The 16,716-nt window shown below is 43.6% G+C and overlaps 5 protein-coding genes and 2 non-coding genes across 9 annotated transcripts in view; 4 read left to right on the top strand and 3 right to left on the bottom strand.

Moving 5' to 3' along the window:
* The window catches only part of BDBG_05128 (carboxymethylenebutenolidase), a gene marked incomplete at both ends in the record, with an annotated part of 1,821 nt that extends 634 nt beyond the window's left edge, over positions 1 to 1,187 (bottom strand). The window contains 3 exons of the mRNA XM_031722002.1: positions 28 to 155; positions 281 to 732; positions 836 to 1,187. Of these exons, the coding sequence (XP_031578765.1) occupies positions 28 to 155; positions 281 to 732; positions 836 to 1,187 (932 nt within the window). The remainder of the gene's footprint in view (positions 1 to 27; positions 156 to 280; positions 733 to 835) is intronic.
* A 413-nt stretch (positions 1,188 to 1,600) lies between these two features.
* Positions 1,601 to 1,694, bottom strand: BDBG_17192. The gene has a single exon. It is a non-coding gene; the product is annotated as a tRNA-Lys (tRNA).
* A 309-nt stretch (positions 1,695 to 2,003) lies between these two features.
* Positions 2,004 to 2,972, top strand: BDBG_05129 (uncharacterized protein). Its single transcript, XM_002624314.2, has 3 exons — positions 2,004 to 2,376; positions 2,487 to 2,579; positions 2,691 to 2,972. The coding sequence occupies exons 1-3, from the start codon at positions 2,040 to 2,042 to the stop codon at positions 2,756 to 2,758; spliced, it is 498 nt and encodes a 165-aa protein (XP_002624360.2). The 5' UTR covers positions 2,004 to 2,039; the 3' UTR covers positions 2,759 to 2,972.
* BDBG_05130 lies at positions 2,755 to 8,240 on the bottom strand. 2 transcript variants are annotated; one of them, XM_031722003.1, is made up of 6 exons: positions 7,557 to 8,237; positions 6,901 to 7,076; positions 5,153 to 6,802; positions 4,672 to 5,073; positions 4,105 to 4,599; positions 2,823 to 3,934 (listed from the first exon to the last, which is right to left on the bottom strand). In XM_031722003.1, the coding sequence occupies exons 1-6, from the start codon at positions 7,573 to 7,575 to the stop codon at positions 3,920 to 3,922; spliced, it is 2,757 nt and encodes a 918-aa protein (XP_031578766.1). In that variant the 5' UTR covers positions 7,576 to 8,237; the 3' UTR covers positions 2,823 to 3,919. The 2 variants fall into 2 exon arrangements, with proteins under 2 accessions (XP_002624361.1, XP_031578766.1); XM_002624315.2 differs by having other exon boundaries at positions 2,755 to 3,934; positions 6,901 to 8,240.
* Positions 7,526 to 11,353, top strand: BDBG_05131 (uncharacterized protein; the record flags this gene model as incomplete). Its single annotated transcript, XM_031722004.1, has 4 exons — positions 7,526 to 7,756; positions 7,826 to 9,211; positions 9,254 to 10,802; positions 10,908 to 11,353. Exons 3-4 carry the CDS (start codon positions 9,680 to 9,682, stop codon positions 11,351 to 11,353), a joined length of 1,569 nt encoding a protein of 522 aa, XP_031578767.1. The 5' UTR covers positions 7,526 to 7,756; positions 7,826 to 9,211; positions 9,254 to 9,679.
* On the top strand, positions 8,598 to 8,713 carry BDBG_17193. The gene has a single exon (XR_004198598.1). It is a non-coding gene; the product is annotated as a 5S ribosomal RNA (ribosomal RNA).
* A 1,220-nt stretch (positions 11,354 to 12,573) lies between the features above and the next one.
* BDBG_05132 lies at positions 12,574 to 13,628 on the top strand. Of its 2 annotated transcripts, none has more exons than XM_002624317.2 (2): positions 12,574 to 12,800; positions 12,887 to 13,628. In XM_002624317.2, exons 1-2 carry the CDS (start codon positions 12,713 to 12,715, stop codon positions 13,429 to 13,431), a joined length of 633 nt encoding a protein of 210 aa, XP_002624363.1. In that variant the 5' UTR covers positions 12,574 to 12,712; the 3' UTR covers positions 13,432 to 13,628. The 2 variants fall into 2 exon arrangements, with proteins under 2 accessions (XP_002624363.1, XP_031578768.1); XM_031722005.1 differs by having other exon boundaries at positions 12,584 to 12,800; positions 12,883 to 13,627.
* Positions 13,629 to 16,716: the final 3,088 nt, after the last annotated feature.

The following is a 16,716-nucleotide window of genomic DNA, read 5'->3' on the forward strand; positions in this document are numbered from 1 at the left end:
TTGTCATGCGTGAAGCTGAAGATGAACTCGTCGACGACGCGGTCGATACCGACGGTGCGGCTGATCAGTTCGAGGTGGGTGTCGTCTGGGTTATTGAAGATGAAGTGGTGGCGGTAGAAGGTGGTGAGGCGGTCGCGGCCGATACCGCCTGTCATCTATATTATTGCAACCGCTTTGTGTTAGAGAGGTTCTTTTTCTTTTTCCTCGTTTCATAAATTAGGGGATAATTCTAGATCTAGATCTATTTCTCTGGCAAAAACAGAAAAAGATCTCAACTCACTGTCGGAACATGATTAACATACGGCTCCTGAACCATCGTCGCCATCGTTTTAGCGACAGACCGGTCGCCGAATTCAAAGTACGTGTGCTCATCCCAGATCGCTTCGAGGTCGAAGAGCGGGCCGCCAAGCTTGCTCTTTAAGAACGACAGGGTCCGCGTGTGGGCTACCGCCGCTGCTGAGGGGATGAAGTCAGCGTGCTGGGGGATGACGAAGTTGGGGGATTTTGCATCTGGGTATTTGTGGATGGCTACTAGATTATCTTTCTGTGTGGCGGTGGTGGTGGTGGTAGTCGTGGTGCCTCTGTCTTTGCCGGGAAGATGGAGTAATAGTGGTTTTGCCGCTTGGGTCAAACTCGTAACAACATCCGCGCCATACGCGACTATCCCGGCGATTTCTGGGATAGTTGAGAACGCAGCGATATCTTCATTGCTGATGATGTTCGCGTCGTATACTGTATTATTTTATATTTCAATTAGATTTTTTTTTTTTTTTAAAAAAAAGGGGGATGCATCATAATAATAGCAAATCAAAAACTATGTATGTTCTCCGCTCACCAATTACCCCAAACCTATCCTTAACATCACACTCCGCCAACCCCTTCAACGCCTCCAGACCCAGCTGTATAGAACCAAGAGCAGAAAATCCAGATGCATCTGCATCCGCGTCCGCTGGCACCGTCATTGGCACCCGCACCTCGACGACCGCATACCCTTCCTCCGCCCATTTCTGGGGAGGTGGGGGATCCAGCGTTTCCGTGGTTTTATCCAGGGCTATATTACTTGGAAGCAACAGGAAGAGTCCCGGCCCATGCCCACGGCGCGATAGCGGGGGCTGGAGAGTCACATTCTGGCGGAGAGGTTGTGGAGGGGCGGAGGGGAGGAAGACAGGGGGTTCTTGGGGGTCCATTTGTTTATATTTATTTTTTGGTGTGTGGTTATTTTTCTGGAAATGGCTGATGTAGTTCTTTCTACAGGCATTGATTGATCAGGTTTGTAAGGATTAACTTAGTTATGAAGATAATAAATAAATAGTCTGTCGCTCTTCCTTACCCCACATCAAGGTCTTCGGCATCCCAGCTTACTTAGTTCTAGGCGGCATCATGCCTGCTAGCTAGCCTTCAAGGGCCTCGGGATAGACAGTTAAACCAACAAACTACCTTAACTAGAATCTTGAATCGTAGCAATTGACTGTTGATGCGAATAAGCTATCTATCTATATACCTCACCCAAAGACAGAATATAAAATAGTAAATAAAACTGAAATGAAATGAGGTCGTTCGTTATATTTTAGAAAACATAAAAAAAATAAAACCAACCAAGAGCCGAACGCGGGGATCGAACCCGCAGCCTTGCGGTCACACGCTGTTGTGACTGACATAAGAGCCGCACGCTCTACCGATTGAGCTAGCCCGGCTGCTGCTGCTGGCGAGGAAGCGCAGTCCGGCGCGTTTTGTTTTTGCTGCAAATATTAATATTGAATAATAAATAATATTGTGCGCGCGGTAACTCAAGCCCTAACAAAAGTGGAACTGCGGACTTTATATAATATAGTTGGTTAATGTTGCTAGTAAGGTTTTTTTTTATTTTCAAGCGCCGGTTCCTGGCTTGGCTCCAACCGTGGCGCAGGTCCTAGCGTCGAGCTTATTTGGAGCGCATTAATAGAATATCAATTATTAATAATAGATAGAGGAGGTTGGTTGGTACTGTAGTTAATAATTATTAATAATGATCCCAACTCCTTACTCTAGAGCACACGCAAATGAAAATGGATGCAATGAACACTACTGACACCCCCCCAAGCGCCTTCAACTACATCCTCAGCTTCCTCCTCGTCGGCGTCGCGTGGGGTTTTACAACACCCTTCATCCGGCGCGCTGCGGTCGATTTCAATGCGCGCAACGAGCAGAAAACAGCACAGCAGCAGACGGCGGGGGAGGATGTCGCCCCTAGCTCTAGCTCTGGTTCATGGGTGACGAGAAAGGTTCTCTCGCTGTGCCGGACTGTTGTGAATCTCCTGCAGATGCCGGGGTATACGGTGCCGCTGCTGATGAATCTGACGGGGAGTGTGTGGTTTTTTCTGTTGGTTGGGAGGCATGGTATGTATTAATTCCGTTGCTTACATTCAATATATATATATATATATATATTACCTTGGATAAACAAACGACATCCCCCGCCCTAGCTGACCTTTCTACTCTGTTCACAGAACTAAGTCTCACCGTCCCCATCACAAACTCAATGGCCTTCCTCTTCACCGTGCTTGGCGAGTGGTATGTTGAAGGCAAGGTGATATCCAAGTGTGAGTCCACCAGATTAACTATTTTAACCACACTCCCCTCTCAATATTTGCTCCTACGTTACGACTTACGATTCGCTAACCTTGGTGCTGCTGATTTGTTTCCTTTGGAAGCAACGTGGCTCGGTATGGTTATGGTGCTGGGTGGGATTGCGCTGTGTGTCCATTCCAAGATGCAGTGATATCCACCAAATATCATTCATTTATTCATTTATTGCCATACTCTATGCTCTTTTTGGTGGGTTTTGAGTGTACAGTATACTGTATTGTTTCATTGTGTTTCTAAAACTAATTGTCTAGTTATCATTAATACTGTTTTCATTCTCAGCCATCATTAATCTATCTACAGCAGTATTTGATGAAATAATACAAACATATTCTTTACATATACACATACACTTTCACGCACTCTCCCCCTTTCTCACTCTTAAAAAGCCATATGCATACATGAAAATGTAGAATTGTAATCAATCCAGGCATTAAGGATATTAGCGTTGAAGGCCTTCATAGCACATACCACATACCACATACAAAAATAGCATTCCACGCACATAACAGTCGTTTCATCCGCATCATTGAGAAAAAGGGCAACAAAAATGAGACAGCAAGAAAAAAAAGTGAAAAAGTGAAACAAACATGGAGAATAGCGAGATATATAGATATATGTGCCGGGGATATCAATCGCTCGCAAACCTAAAGAAACCGAGGCCAAGAAAAATTTAAACAATCAACAATCAAGGAAGGAAAGACAAACCAAAAATTCTCATAAAATGGCCAAAAGAATTAACAGGCTAAAATCAAAGATGTATTGTACGTGGATGCACGCACAGGGTTAGTTCCATGATGACATATTCTCATTCCCTTTCCCATTCATTTCCGTTTTCGCATACACATGTTCCGTAAAACAGTTTGCGTACAGCACCACGCATCACACACAAAGGAGAAAAACAAATCAGCCACTAGAGGGAGTATTTTGGTATATTGGAAATGACAACAGATAAGAGTAAGAAAAATTCTGGACGAGGTGGGGAATCGTAAGATAATGGAAACAAAAACGGTTCGAAGGAGAGGTATTTATTTTGGTTTTGGTCGTATCGATTCCGTTTTTTAGTTGTCTCGCCAAAACTATAATAACAGGATGATATCCTCGGGTTTTCATAGCCGGTCGTCGCGCGGCTGAGTTATTGTGGCCACGTCGTCGGCAGATGGGAGGTGGAAAAGAGGCGAGGGGGAGAAGGCCCTGTGGGAGTGTTCGGTATATAGTCTCCGTCCTGCTGCTTGCTTGTAAAAAGAAATATATATAAAAGATATAAAACACGGGAGAGAGAGAAGGTCCTGTCCTCTCACACGCCGCGGAACTGTGATTAGAAGAGAAAGGAAAAACGGGGAGCGGTTAGCACATATCAATCCATAACGCGAGAAAAGTGGGTTTGGGGGGGGGGGGGGGGGAATAACACCTCCGGGGTACACTACGAGGAAGGAGAAAAAGGGGAGAGAGAGAAGGAGAAAAGAGAAATGTAAAACTCACCAGTCTCGCAATCAAAAACCACATCGCCCCCACAAACCTGAACAACGACAACCCGGCCACACTCCATAACACCACAGCCATATATATCGTGCTCCTCTGCTCCCCCGAGGTATCGTCCGGATTAATCCGCTCCAACCCAACCGCACTCAACACAACCGCCGCAAGCGCAAAGTTACAGAAGATCCACACAAGAACAACCGCGGATCGGAAACCGCGGTAATAGTCCTCCTGTTTGTCCTCTTCGGAAATCGCGCGGACTTCCTTGGGCGGCTTTGAGGCGAATTTGGCGAGTTCTGCTTCATACTGGGCGTTTAGGTCGCCGTCGTCCTGCGGGATGGCCACGTCGACTTTTCCTGAGGGTTTTAGGTTGGCGGACGGGAGTTTCTCGGCTTTGTCGTCGCCCTTTGTACCCCAGGTTATGTCGTGGGTGTTGCAGAAGGCGTAGATGTTTAGGACGTTTATGTAGGTCGGGGTAAGGAGGATGTATTGGAGGAACTAGTATAGTTAGCCTGGTGGAAGTTCTTTAAATTTTCCGCCCTTGTTGTTAAGAGGGAGCACGGTTCTTACGCAAGTTAACATATGCCACGGATCAAAGAACAGCAGCGACGCGACAATCCATAGCACATATGTCGACATGAGTGACACGATCATCGAGAAGAACTGGCGATTACTGAAAACGGACGAGAAACTAAAATTCCCATCTGCCGTCTCGGCCTGTATCGATTTCACTGTGATGAAAATCGCGGCAAATGCCAAGTAGATCATGATACCGATCCAGAAATAGACCATCGTCATGTAAAACTTGTTGGAGCCCTGTGGTCGATTTCCTAGAGCAAGTATAAAGGATGTCATGAGCGTTGCGAGGTAGAGCCATTCGAAAACAACTCCGAGGATACGCCCAACCTCGCCTAGTAAATTTTCGGCACCGAGAGATTTGGTGAGGATATGAAAGACAAGGTAGAAATTGCCCTACGGAAAAGGGTTAGCCGTGTATAAAGATCGATAAACCACTCCCATAAAGGAGGAGGAAGAGGAGGGGAAAACCTACGATAGCAAACCATGCAAATAACATATTAATCGTCTGATAAATGAACTCAATAATCAACATAAATTTCCTCGTAGTGCTATGATTACTCCGAAAGATTTGGTAGAAATGCGCAATGGAATATACTGCCGCGAAAAAGCTTCCGTTTAGCCAGCGACGGCGCTGGAGAATGAACTCCGCCATCCGATCGGGGACATCGGTCTCGCCCGTGGATGATTTGACGTATTGCAGGATCCATTGGCAGTTGCGTTTAGCGACGAGCTCGAAACAAAGGATCCGATCTTCTGCTAGATACATATTCGCCGTGAAGATGCCAGCGTTCGCGCCGTGCATCTTCTCACCGGCAAAGTACTTCTCCAAGGGTCCCTGGCCGTTTTTGTCGTTCTGCAAGGCCACATATCGATAGGCGGAGAATGCACCAGGAAGCACAGAAATAAACCCGAAGGCAGATTCCAGTGGTTTGTCGAGAATGTTGCTCATTTTATATTCAAAATTCTGCGCGGCGACGAGCGGGTTGATCAGTTTTTTCCCATGAGACAACATAGTTTTGATCTCTCCGCAGGCGCCACCGCACATGGGGTGTAAGTCGAAAGCGCGCCACAGGTGGTAGATAGAGTCCCTACCCGGTTTGGTTCCAGCGTCGAGAAGAACGCAAATGTTGGGATCAAGAACACGGCCAAAGGCCTGGAAGAACCATCGATGGGAGTTGATCTTCTTCTGATTCTTCTCCTTCAGGCAGAAAATCATCTGAACGGGAACCCCTGATCGCGGCTTCAAATGGACTTGGTTGCCCTTCAATTCCATACCGATCTGTGTGGTATATTCGTAGATGTGCGCAGTGACGTCTTTGCCGTTGACTTGCTGTTTGGCAATGCCATCTTGATAAACGCCCAACCCGGCCAAGACAGCCTTGGTGCGCTGGTTGATTTTGGCACGTCCGTCGCTGACAACGCAGACAACAATTTTCTTCCATGCCTCCTTGCCCCAGGTTTTACTATTAGTCCGCGAACACATGTACTCGATGTTTTTAAACACGCCAATCATGGTGCGGGCGAAGAGAAAATCATCTTCGTTGTACATGGTGACCACAATGAACAGCTCCGTGTGCCTGGGTTTAGCGAATAGTCTCTGGCGTAAAGTAAAGCGCTCATTATAAAAGTCGGCCGGATCACAAGTGGCGGCAGAGTAGCGCATGTGAGTGAACTCATCGCGCTCTGGGGGAGCTGCATGGTTTACCTGGCTCAGCAACTTTGGTGGGATGGGGCAATCCAAGACCAAATTACCGTTGAACAACTGGACTTCTTTCACTGTCTTCCATCTTCGTATGGGGGCGGGACTGGGAGTAGGGGCAATGGCGGTTTCTTCGTCATTATATTCCGTTAACTGAGGATTCGGGCTGTATGGATTATCTGGATGCTGTAGCATGGGCACTTGGTCGTCTTGATATGGCTGTGGAGTTTGCGAAGGAAATCGGTTCCCGTCATAGTCAGATGGGGAGGTAGTGGGCTGGTAAGGCTGGGTGTAGTATGCGTCATGATGAGCTTCGGGGGAGATCGTATACTCTGTGCGCGCAATAGGGGAAGGTCGATAAGGATGGGCGATTTCGTAGGCTTCGTTATGACCGTAGGAGTTGTCGATATTCTCTACGGAGTACTTTTTAATGGCAAAGTAGTTAGTGGGTAGCCCTGAATCTGAAGCGGGAGGGAGGGAGATATATAATGTATATATATGTGGGTGGGTGGGTGATTTACAGTTGGTTGGTCAGCCAGGCGGTCCACTGAAGGCATTTCCAGGTGGCCATATTGCCGATATGGATTGTCCTCCAGCTGGTAGCCCTGAAGCGGCCTGCCAGGAGACGGGGTGCGATTAGGGTCGAGTCGATTGGGATTCATTCCGACGTCATGTGGATCGTCGTCGTGTAAAGGGTCTTGAAAAGATGGTTAATTTCAGTCTGTTTTAGCTTTGTGTTCCCATGTATCTAGTTGGCACATAGCAAAAGAGCTGTGTGGTGTAAAGAGCTGTGTGGTGTAAAATGAATGGCGGGCTAGTGACAGGAATGAGAGCGCAGCTTGGTAACTTGCACCAACGAATGCGAGGTAAAAGAACAAATTGAACGAGGGGAGCTCAATCAAACGAAGGAGCAGGTGGAATGAAGAGAAATGAAGCTCTGCGGTAGACAGCCGAGAGAGCACAGTAACTGGGAGATAGATAGTTGAGGGGGAAAGTGTTAAAGAGAAGGTATCGCAGTGACGGTGCGAAGGCTGGTTGAGGTGGTGATTGCGCGGCTCTGCTGGTCACGTTTCAGATGCACCGAGGGACGATAAGGAAATAAAGGGAAGGTTCCAAGCTTATGAGGAACTCTATCCACTGCAAAAGCAACAACAGAGATGCAGGACGAATCACTCACCGAGTCGGTTGTATGTCATACTGATCTTCCCTTTTCTCTCCTCTTACGGTATTTCCTCGAGTAGCAAGACCAGCAATGCAGCTCCGGATCCTCGATTGCTCCGCGTGTTTCAGCTCTCAAGGGCTCCCTGAGCGGGAGGAATACGTACTCCCGGAAGGCTGAACTGACAAGCGTCAAGTATATTAGCTTGGCAGGACAAGGTATGCTATGCGCAGAGTATTTCCTCAGTGCTAGATTCGTCGGTTCAGTGTTGAGCGAAGATTGTTTAGTGGACGATGACGTTTTTCGTCGGAAAGAATCTGCTTCAAAGACAGAAAACTCGGAGAATTCAACAAAAAGTTCAAGTCAGAGAAAAATGTTGGCAGGGCTGGCTATTTAGCGCAATGCAAAATGCAAGCTGAGCTGCCAGAAAGAGTGTGAAAACTGCGATGAAGGACAGCCGGGCAGACTCAAGCAGGGAAGTTTTATTATTGATAATAATAAATAATATGAAGCCACCGACAACCCAAACAAACAAGAGCAAACAGCCACAGTTACAAGAGGGCGATTCTTGGCTTATTAGATCCAGTCTAAAAATAACATGGCGCCTACTGGAGTCGTGACGCAACCCGCTAACTACTCCACACTGCATCAGTCCGTCGTGGCTCAGTCGCTGCCACGGTTGGTTAGACAGTAGTAGGTACTAGGTAGTGACTGGCCGCCGGTCGTTCGCATGCCTCCCGAGCTTGCCTTGAATGCCATGAAACCAAGCGGAGTTAAATCCACCCTCTCGCAACTCTGCAGTTACCACGGTTCCACAGGGAATGAGGTATCTCTCTGTTCCTGACTCTGGCTTCTTCAAAATGGTACAGAGTATACGTGGTTCAGAAATGCTGAACAATGGTTCGGAATCTATTACCGGGGAGATCTGGATCACGACCGGTTAATCAAATACAGCCTCATTTATTGTATCCAATCTGTGGGGGGACCTATGGTTGCTCCGCCGAGCTTGACACTTCCGCTGCTGCATATAACCCTCTTTCCTCCTTCTTCCTAGCACATACGAACATAGGGAGTGGAAAATAGGGCTTCCCGTCCGCTCAGCCGTACTCAAGCCACTCACCGGCCTGTTAGTAGTTGGGTGGGTGACCACCAGCGAATCCGGGCTTTCGTATGTTTATGTTTTTTGTCTTATATATATATATACAAGCATCAAATGCTCGCTTACGCTCGCTTTGCTGCTTGTTCCACCCCTTCCACTCCCTACCTCCTCTACCACCACCACCGCCTCTACCGCCCCGCAACCCCCCCTACCACTTCTACCCCCTACCTCTACCCCCTACCTCTAATAATAATATTAAATAATAACATTGCAGGTGAGCGGTAGCTTACTAATCTCTAGGGCCTGGTAACATAGGTGACGCGACTTCTGCCGTGTTACGTTACCCCGTTTTATTTCTCGTTCCCACCACGCGCCACCACGCCATATCATATCACCATCCAAAATCTCCATTCTCACCACTAAATCTTTGCTACCCATTTCACTTTTTGATGTGACTCTTTTATCCCTATCTAATGGCTGAGAACAGTTCACAGGATTACAAGGCTCTCTTCCATAGAGTGGAGCTGAGAAGGCAGGCAGAGGAGCGAGAGAGACAGGAAAGAGAGTTGCGAAGGCAGGCAGAGGAGCGAGAGAGAGAGGAAAGAGAGTTGCGAAGGCAGGCAGAGGAGCGCAGTCAGCCAACAACATTCGAAGAGCTCATCAAGGGTTGTCATAATTCATTCTCCCAGCCTCTGCAGGTTAGAACGCCATCCCACTCCACAAAGGGGGCTATCCTGCCACCCACTGGGAAATACTGTCCAACAAATCTTCGCTTTTGGTCAAGCTGTCCGGGTCAACTGCAAGAAACTTACAATGCAGTTTCCACTTATCTTCAACCAACTGGAAGAGATGCACCTCAGCTATTCACATCTCTTCTTGAGCTGGATGGACTTGGTCGGCGGTATTCTAGTCAAAAACTACGAGTGAGAAGGATCTGAAGGCCTATGAGCGAGGTGCGGTGGAAGATCACGTCCATGATATCATAGCCGAGCTATGCAAAATACCTGATGCCCGAGAGAGATTCCGGCTTGGCGATGGGATCATGTTTGAAAATCATGGAAATCTTCTACAGTCAGAAGAGTCGGATGTACAGCTGATTGATGAATCCAGCTCACGGAACCTCAAACCAGATTCATTCTGTATTCATCAAATCAACGGTTCCACCAATACCTTGATTACAACAGTCGAGTATAAGCCACCACACAAGCTCTCAGTTGAAAATCTCCAAATGGGTCTTCGATCGATGAGGTTCTGGGAACACATTGTTCAGTCAGACACAATTCCTGACAAGGCCAAGGATGAAAAGCTGAGATATCATGCAGAACAGCTGACTGGCTCAGTCTTGGTTCAGAAGTATCATGTCATGATTCAACATGGACTTGAGTATTCCTACATAACTACTGGACTTGCTATCATTCTACTTCATATTTCATATGATGACCCTAGTACACTCTATTACTATCTCTGTGAACCAAACACAGATGTGACTTCAGAAAATTCTGAGGTCTTTCAGTCAAAGACAGCTGTTGCCAGAATATTATGTTTCTGTCTGATGTGCTTCCTCTCAGATATCCGTAATCAGGAGTGGCGGAATGCGGCAAGATCTCAGCTCAATACATGGATCTCAAGTTTTGATTCTACACAGTCTGAAATTCCTAATAATGAGCTGCAACAAACTCCTCCAGAATTAGAATACCCAAGCTCAGAATATGTGCTCTCTGAATGTCTGCCATCATCTCCATTACAGCCCGGCCGTCGAGTTTCCACCCGATCTCGAACCACCTGTGCACCAATAGACACTTCACTGCAGAGTGACCATATAGATAGTTCTGACTCCGACTCTGGCCCAGCATCGCACGGCCGGAAGCGGGGCTTTAGCCAAGTGATGTCCTGTCCGCCCAGCCAGCGTTCATCGGCACGTTCAGCAGGTCCTAGTCCTCGCCCATCAAGCGGCCAGCACCAACACACAACACATTACTGTACACAGCGATGCTTGTTGAGTTTGCAACAGGGAGGTGAATTGGATCATCAATGTCCTAATGTTTCTCTTCACCAGCAAGGTCAGAATGGTGATCACCATCCTATTGATGCAAGAAAGCTTGTGCAACTACTGAAAGCACAGCTTGATTGTGATCTTGACCATAACTGCACACCATTTGGGATTTGTGGGTTGTATGGTGCACCAATAAAAATCACTTGTGCTGCATATGGCTAAACTCTTGTTGGAAAGGGGACGACATCTGGGTTATGGAAACATGTCTCATGTGAAGCAGAAGTATACCAGGTTCTTAAGAAAGCACAGGGTTCTGCTGTCCCTGTATTCCTGGGGATGATTGATTTGAAACTGGTCCTTTTTATTCATGGTGCTGGGGACATCCGCCATATGCTTCTCATGGGTTGGGCTGGGGAAAGTATAGACAAAGTCAAAGTCTCGACGCTAAATGATGAAATCTCCAAGTCAGTGAGGGAAATCCGTATGCTGGGAGTGGTGCATAAGGACCTGCGGCCTGCCAACATGTTATGGAATCATGAACTGCGCCGGGTTCTGATCATAGACTTTCACCGGTCCGACATAGACCGGCGCCCGAAGCAAAGGCGAGTTGGATCCTTCAAAAGGTCACTTCATGGGGTGGGCATCAAACGACCCTGTAACGACAATGGCTGGACCGGGCATATCTCTACGATAACAGGGGCAGACGTCCAGAGTAGCGTCTGAATGGTAAAACAGCGTTGAGGAGAGATTAGGGCTAAAAGATGTATGTATGGTAATCCAGTATCAGCATTGATAATAATTGAGTTCCAAAAAATGTCACTTTGTCTTCCGCGTCTGATTTTGTTTCGCGGACAGCTACGGCAAGGTACAGCTTTCCTGACTTAGTTCCCTCACCAGATTCTATAGCACATGCTGGAGTTTGGATGCCACGTCAAAGACGAAACCGATTATCACCACACCATGTCAATGTTTAGAGAAGATGTCGACAGAGTTGTTTGCTTCAGTTCTCGCCGTTTCATCCTTGTTTGCTTAGCATATTTGATTCCGGGCCCAAGAGCTCCATTGATATCACCTGCCTATTTGTAGATCGTTGAAGGGCCATAATTATTAAAGTCCAAACCATGAACGTAGGGTGAATCCACAAAATTGTTGAAAATATTGATAGGAATGAGGCAAAAGGTTTTTGTTAAATTTACAGAGTTGCCATCCTGAGCGACATTGTCTCAGGCAAAGTACAGAAAGTCAAATTGATATTTATTTAAGTTGCTTTTTTCCACCTTAAAATCCCTTCTTTTTCCACAGAATTCCTTCATTTAGACCTGTACTGGAGAGACATGCTTAAAGTCTGTCAAAGCTTAATTGAGTTGCATACTGAAAGAATATTCAGCGATAATTTGTGACAAAATTCTGTCATTGTATGACTTGCTGTTGTCAGTGTTGATGAATGAGTGTTGTTTATCAGATTGTTCTGTTGAACTCAGCTGCTTATATCTCATGTGTGAGATAGCTTAATTACTAAATTAAAGACTCTGCTTACCTCTGTTCTATCTTTCAGTATCAGTCTCTGATTGTCTATTCTGTTTATTTTCTCTGCACTTGATTATGCTAGTATATCAGGACAGAGACCTGAATGACTCTCCAGCATACAAAGTACATACAGCTGAGATCGATAACATGTAGATTCAGATGTGTGGTCCCTCCCTCTAGCACAGAAATGCGTTCGTGTCCATTACCTGACCATTTTAACATTTTTAACAACACAGTTTAAAATTGGATATTTGGAATTATTGCTATTTCCTTTCTTTGAATACCCTCCTCTCACTCATTCTCATTGTGTTGAACGTCGCACAATGTTTCCTGATGATTTTATCTGATAAGGTAAGATATCGAGAACAAGCTGCACAATTTTTTCCGTCATGTATATATCTCCCCCCACCCACCACAGTCAAACCCCCGCCAGCAACAACCATACTCAACACAGCCTCAGACACCGCGTTCTAAAGCACAAAAGTAACTCACGCAGTACTGTACTACCTACCTACACAAGAAAGTTAGACATCTGGTAGTTAGCCATTTCCAACAATGGCCCCGGATAACCCCTCCACCACCTCCTCCAATCCCGCTGGTTCAAAGCCGGTATCCGTCCTCTTCGTTTGTCTCGGAAACATCTGTACGCCCCCCTCCCCATTCCCCCAAAGGCTTTTCCCCGCTTGCTTTCCTATTAATACTAACATCCCCCCCCTCCACTTGAGCTAGGCCGCTCCCCCATGGCCGAAGCCATCTTTCGCCACCAAATAACCTCCACCGCAGCAGCAACAGCCCCCTCCGCGCCGAAATTCTCCACAATCGACTCCGCCGGCACGGGCGCATACCACGTCAACTCCCAGCCCGATCCGCGCACCATGTCCACCCTCCGCGACCACGGTATCACTAGCTACACGCATGCCGCGCGCAAGATCCGCCGGGACGATTTCTTCGCGTTCGATTACATATTGGCGATGGACGGGGACAATTTGGACGACTTGATGCATGAGAGGGGCAGGGCTGTGGGTAGGGGTAAAGGTGGCAAGGGAGGTAAGGGAGATGGGGATGGGGATGGGGATGGGCACGTTGCGCAGGTAAGGCTTATGGGTGACTTTCTGCCGGATGGGAGTGTTGTGGAGAAAGTGGGTGGCGGGGAGGAGGTGGGGGATCCGTATTATGGCGGTAAAGAAGGGTTTGAGGTTGTTTACAGGCAGCTTGTGAGGCTTTCGGGGGGTTTTATGAAGTTTCTTGAGAGGCAGGGAGACGTGGAGAATTGATTGATGGGGGCAGGGGGTTTCTATTTCACTCTGGGGTGAGGTTGGGTCGTGTACCTTTGGTTTTGATGGTCAGGCGAGAAGTATCGAGACAGGTGCTTGATCAGCTACAACTGGGGTACTGCATTGCTATGATTAGTCCCACGGCGGGTTATGGAGTTCGTTTCGGCGTTTATTTTTCCGTAGTTGGTGTTTTTTTTTTTTTTTTTCTCCTTCTTTCCCTATTGCGCTGATTGCAACTTCATGTTTATTTACCGACTATCTAGAAATACACATTGAACATTGCTTAGCCACTCCTATACGATATACCTGGCAATGTGGGGATGGACATACAATTATGTTCACCCATCTGGGTTGACCGGACACCCCTTGCCCACTAGATAGCAACGGCTGAATGAGATATTGTGGCGGACATATTACTTGCGAAAACAGAATTGTCCCAGCCCCCCCTGAAAATTAGTAGCAAAACACCACCAAAAAATCAAAATATCTGCATTTCTCTAGAATCATTCAATATCATTCAATACATGTCTTTTTCAATCAAATATCATCCAAATACATGTCTTTCTTACCTTTATCATCAATATGTTACCTCAACTCTGTGATTTCATCATTAACAAGATTGTACACCTTCTTAAGAATGATTATATACCTGCTGAGATTGTGTGAAGCATTGATTATCATCTAACTACTGTATATTAAATTCAATGAAATCTTCACTGCTTTGAAACTGCTAGAGAACTCTGTTTAACATGTGATATAAAGTCAAAGATTATATCAGATATCTTATCAGAATTGAAGAGTTAGTTAAATACTCAGTTTAATAAAGATTTTGAAGCTTTTTTATATCATGCAGTTAAGAACTTTATAAGAGAAAAAGATATAAAAGAATATTTCAGATCTACTTGTATAGAATAGTATTGTAATAATTAAAAAGATTCAGATTACAATTTATTATAATATAAATTTAAAAGTGAAAGCAGTATAAGATCTGAATAATTTGAATTTCTGTAATTTTATCTATTATAATAAACTTTTTAATTTATCTCTTATAATTTGAAATATATTCTTGTCAATATTTATATGAAGCAACTGTTCCCTTGTCAATCAATTGAAGTATTCATCAAATTGAGGTATTGAACTGCTTTGAATTGAAGATGAAACAGCGAATTTATAAGAAATCCCGCTTCTCACGAATTCTTTACCTCTATTTCTATCTCTTGTGTAATCAATAGAGCTAGCAGCTCTTGACTACATACAACTATATAGACTGAAGTTCATGAATACTATTTATAACTCAGCTTGAATACTATTATATATTTAATCTCTATATTTTATCTTTCTACTGTGAATACTTTTAGTAGTTAATAGTATATATTATATCAAGCTGTAAATACCTGAATAATCATCTGTGAGTACTTATTCTTATATTTCAAGCTCAGTCAGTCAGTAACTGTCTATTATAACTGAAAGAACTAGAAACTTATATACTTTAATCTCTGCAAACTCTACTGCAGACACTTAGAAGTAGTTATCTGAATTATAAATAACTCTTATAAAAGAAGTCTCAGAGAACTTATTAATTACTTACAGAATATCATTCTCTATATCTATGACAGAGAAACTCTTTAAACTCATGAATAAATCAATCTCAGTGAAGAATATTCTTGAGTATCTTTCATAGAATTAAGTTATTTTTCTATAAGAAATACTTACTGTCTGTAAACACTCTTGAACTGAGTCTCTAAATATAATCTTCAGAGATATCTGTGAATTGAAAAGAAACTTTCTTAAGTTATAATTACTTAAGATCACTTATTAAACTGCAATCTATAAAAGCTTTTATAAGTTTGTATTTAAAATTGACTTACAAGCTCAGCTGTGTGATATAAAAGATGAAAAAGCTGTTATCTATATAATAATAGATCTCTACTATACTGAAGTCAAGAACTGGCTGAATTATCTAGAGAATGATTATAAGAGATCTTACTGATTTATTCTTAAGATCTATCTAGAGAATAAGTTAAGAAACTTTATAAGTTAGATAGAGAATATCTGAGTTATAATCATTAATATTAGAAAAAGAGATGAGAAATCTGATAAAGACTACTCACAGTACTTTATAAAATTATGATATAAATTAAGATCTGTGAAAATAGAGCTCTGAAACATCTGAATAATGATATTTATAAAGAGACTGAATAAAGATATATAGAATAAGCTTATTAAGTAAGACTCTAAGCTCTTAACTCTGAAGAAACTGATAACTCTTATTCACTGCTTACAGATTACTATAAGAGTTATAGATTTATAAAGAGTAAATCACTGATCAGCTCTACAAGAGTCAGAATAACAGAGAACAGATTTATTAGAAAAAGATAATAAAATATAGAGAGATTTATATCTGACTACTAAGTAGAGAGAGAGAGCTTCATAAGCTTCTATAAATAGAGTATATAATAGAGAGATGAAGAAAAAGAGACTCTGCTTTATTTATTTTAAATTAGAATATCTCTGTACAAACTGTTCAGATAAATTAAAATAGAAATTTAAGAAGTTATAGATAGAGTTAGTAACAGTCTTCTTAAGAGTTTTAAAGCTGATATCTGAATCTGTTACTCTCTTAATAAAAATACTTACTTATAAGAAGAGACTGTGTTATAGTACTGCTGTCTCACAAGTATAAAAAGTATTAATAAACTCAGAATCTCAGGTCACTATAGTGTCTCTAAAGCTCATAGAGTAAATAAGTTAAATGATGAAAACTGAGAATCTGCTCTTATAATAAGTAGAATGTAAGAACTCAGATCTGAGAACTGAGAAACTTATAAGAGTTATCTTTGAATTACAAGATCTCTCTGAAATCTGAAGAAGATTTGTAGAAACTGTGATTATCACAGATATCACAGATAATATATACTTAAGACTTATATAACTTCAAAGACATAATCTGTATATAGCTGTTCATAAGTTAAGTTTATACTTTCAATCAGTGTTAACAGACTTACTTATAAAGATAGAATCAGTTGATACTGTAGAGTTAATTAGAGAAGACAAGCTCATCTATATAATGACTTTATAAATATCTGAGAATCTCACAGTTATGAAAACTGAGCTTCAGATACTAGAGAAATACTGAGATCTCATAGAGATGTTCAGCTTAGTAAAGACAGCTGAGCTTTCTTCTTACTATAAGAAGAATCTGATAATAGATTTAATAGAAGAGTAGAAACTCTTCTAAGAATTAATCTATAAGCTCTCTTATTATAAGATAGAGATCTTATAAGT

The sequence above is a fragment of the Blastomyces gilchristii genome (assembly GCF_000003855.2).
Source record: "Blastomyces gilchristii SLH14081 genomic scaffold supercont1.10, whole genome shotgun sequence".
Classification (NCBI taxonomy): domain Eukaryota; kingdom Fungi; phylum Ascomycota; class Eurotiomycetes; order Onygenales; family Ajellomycetaceae; genus Blastomyces; species Blastomyces gilchristii.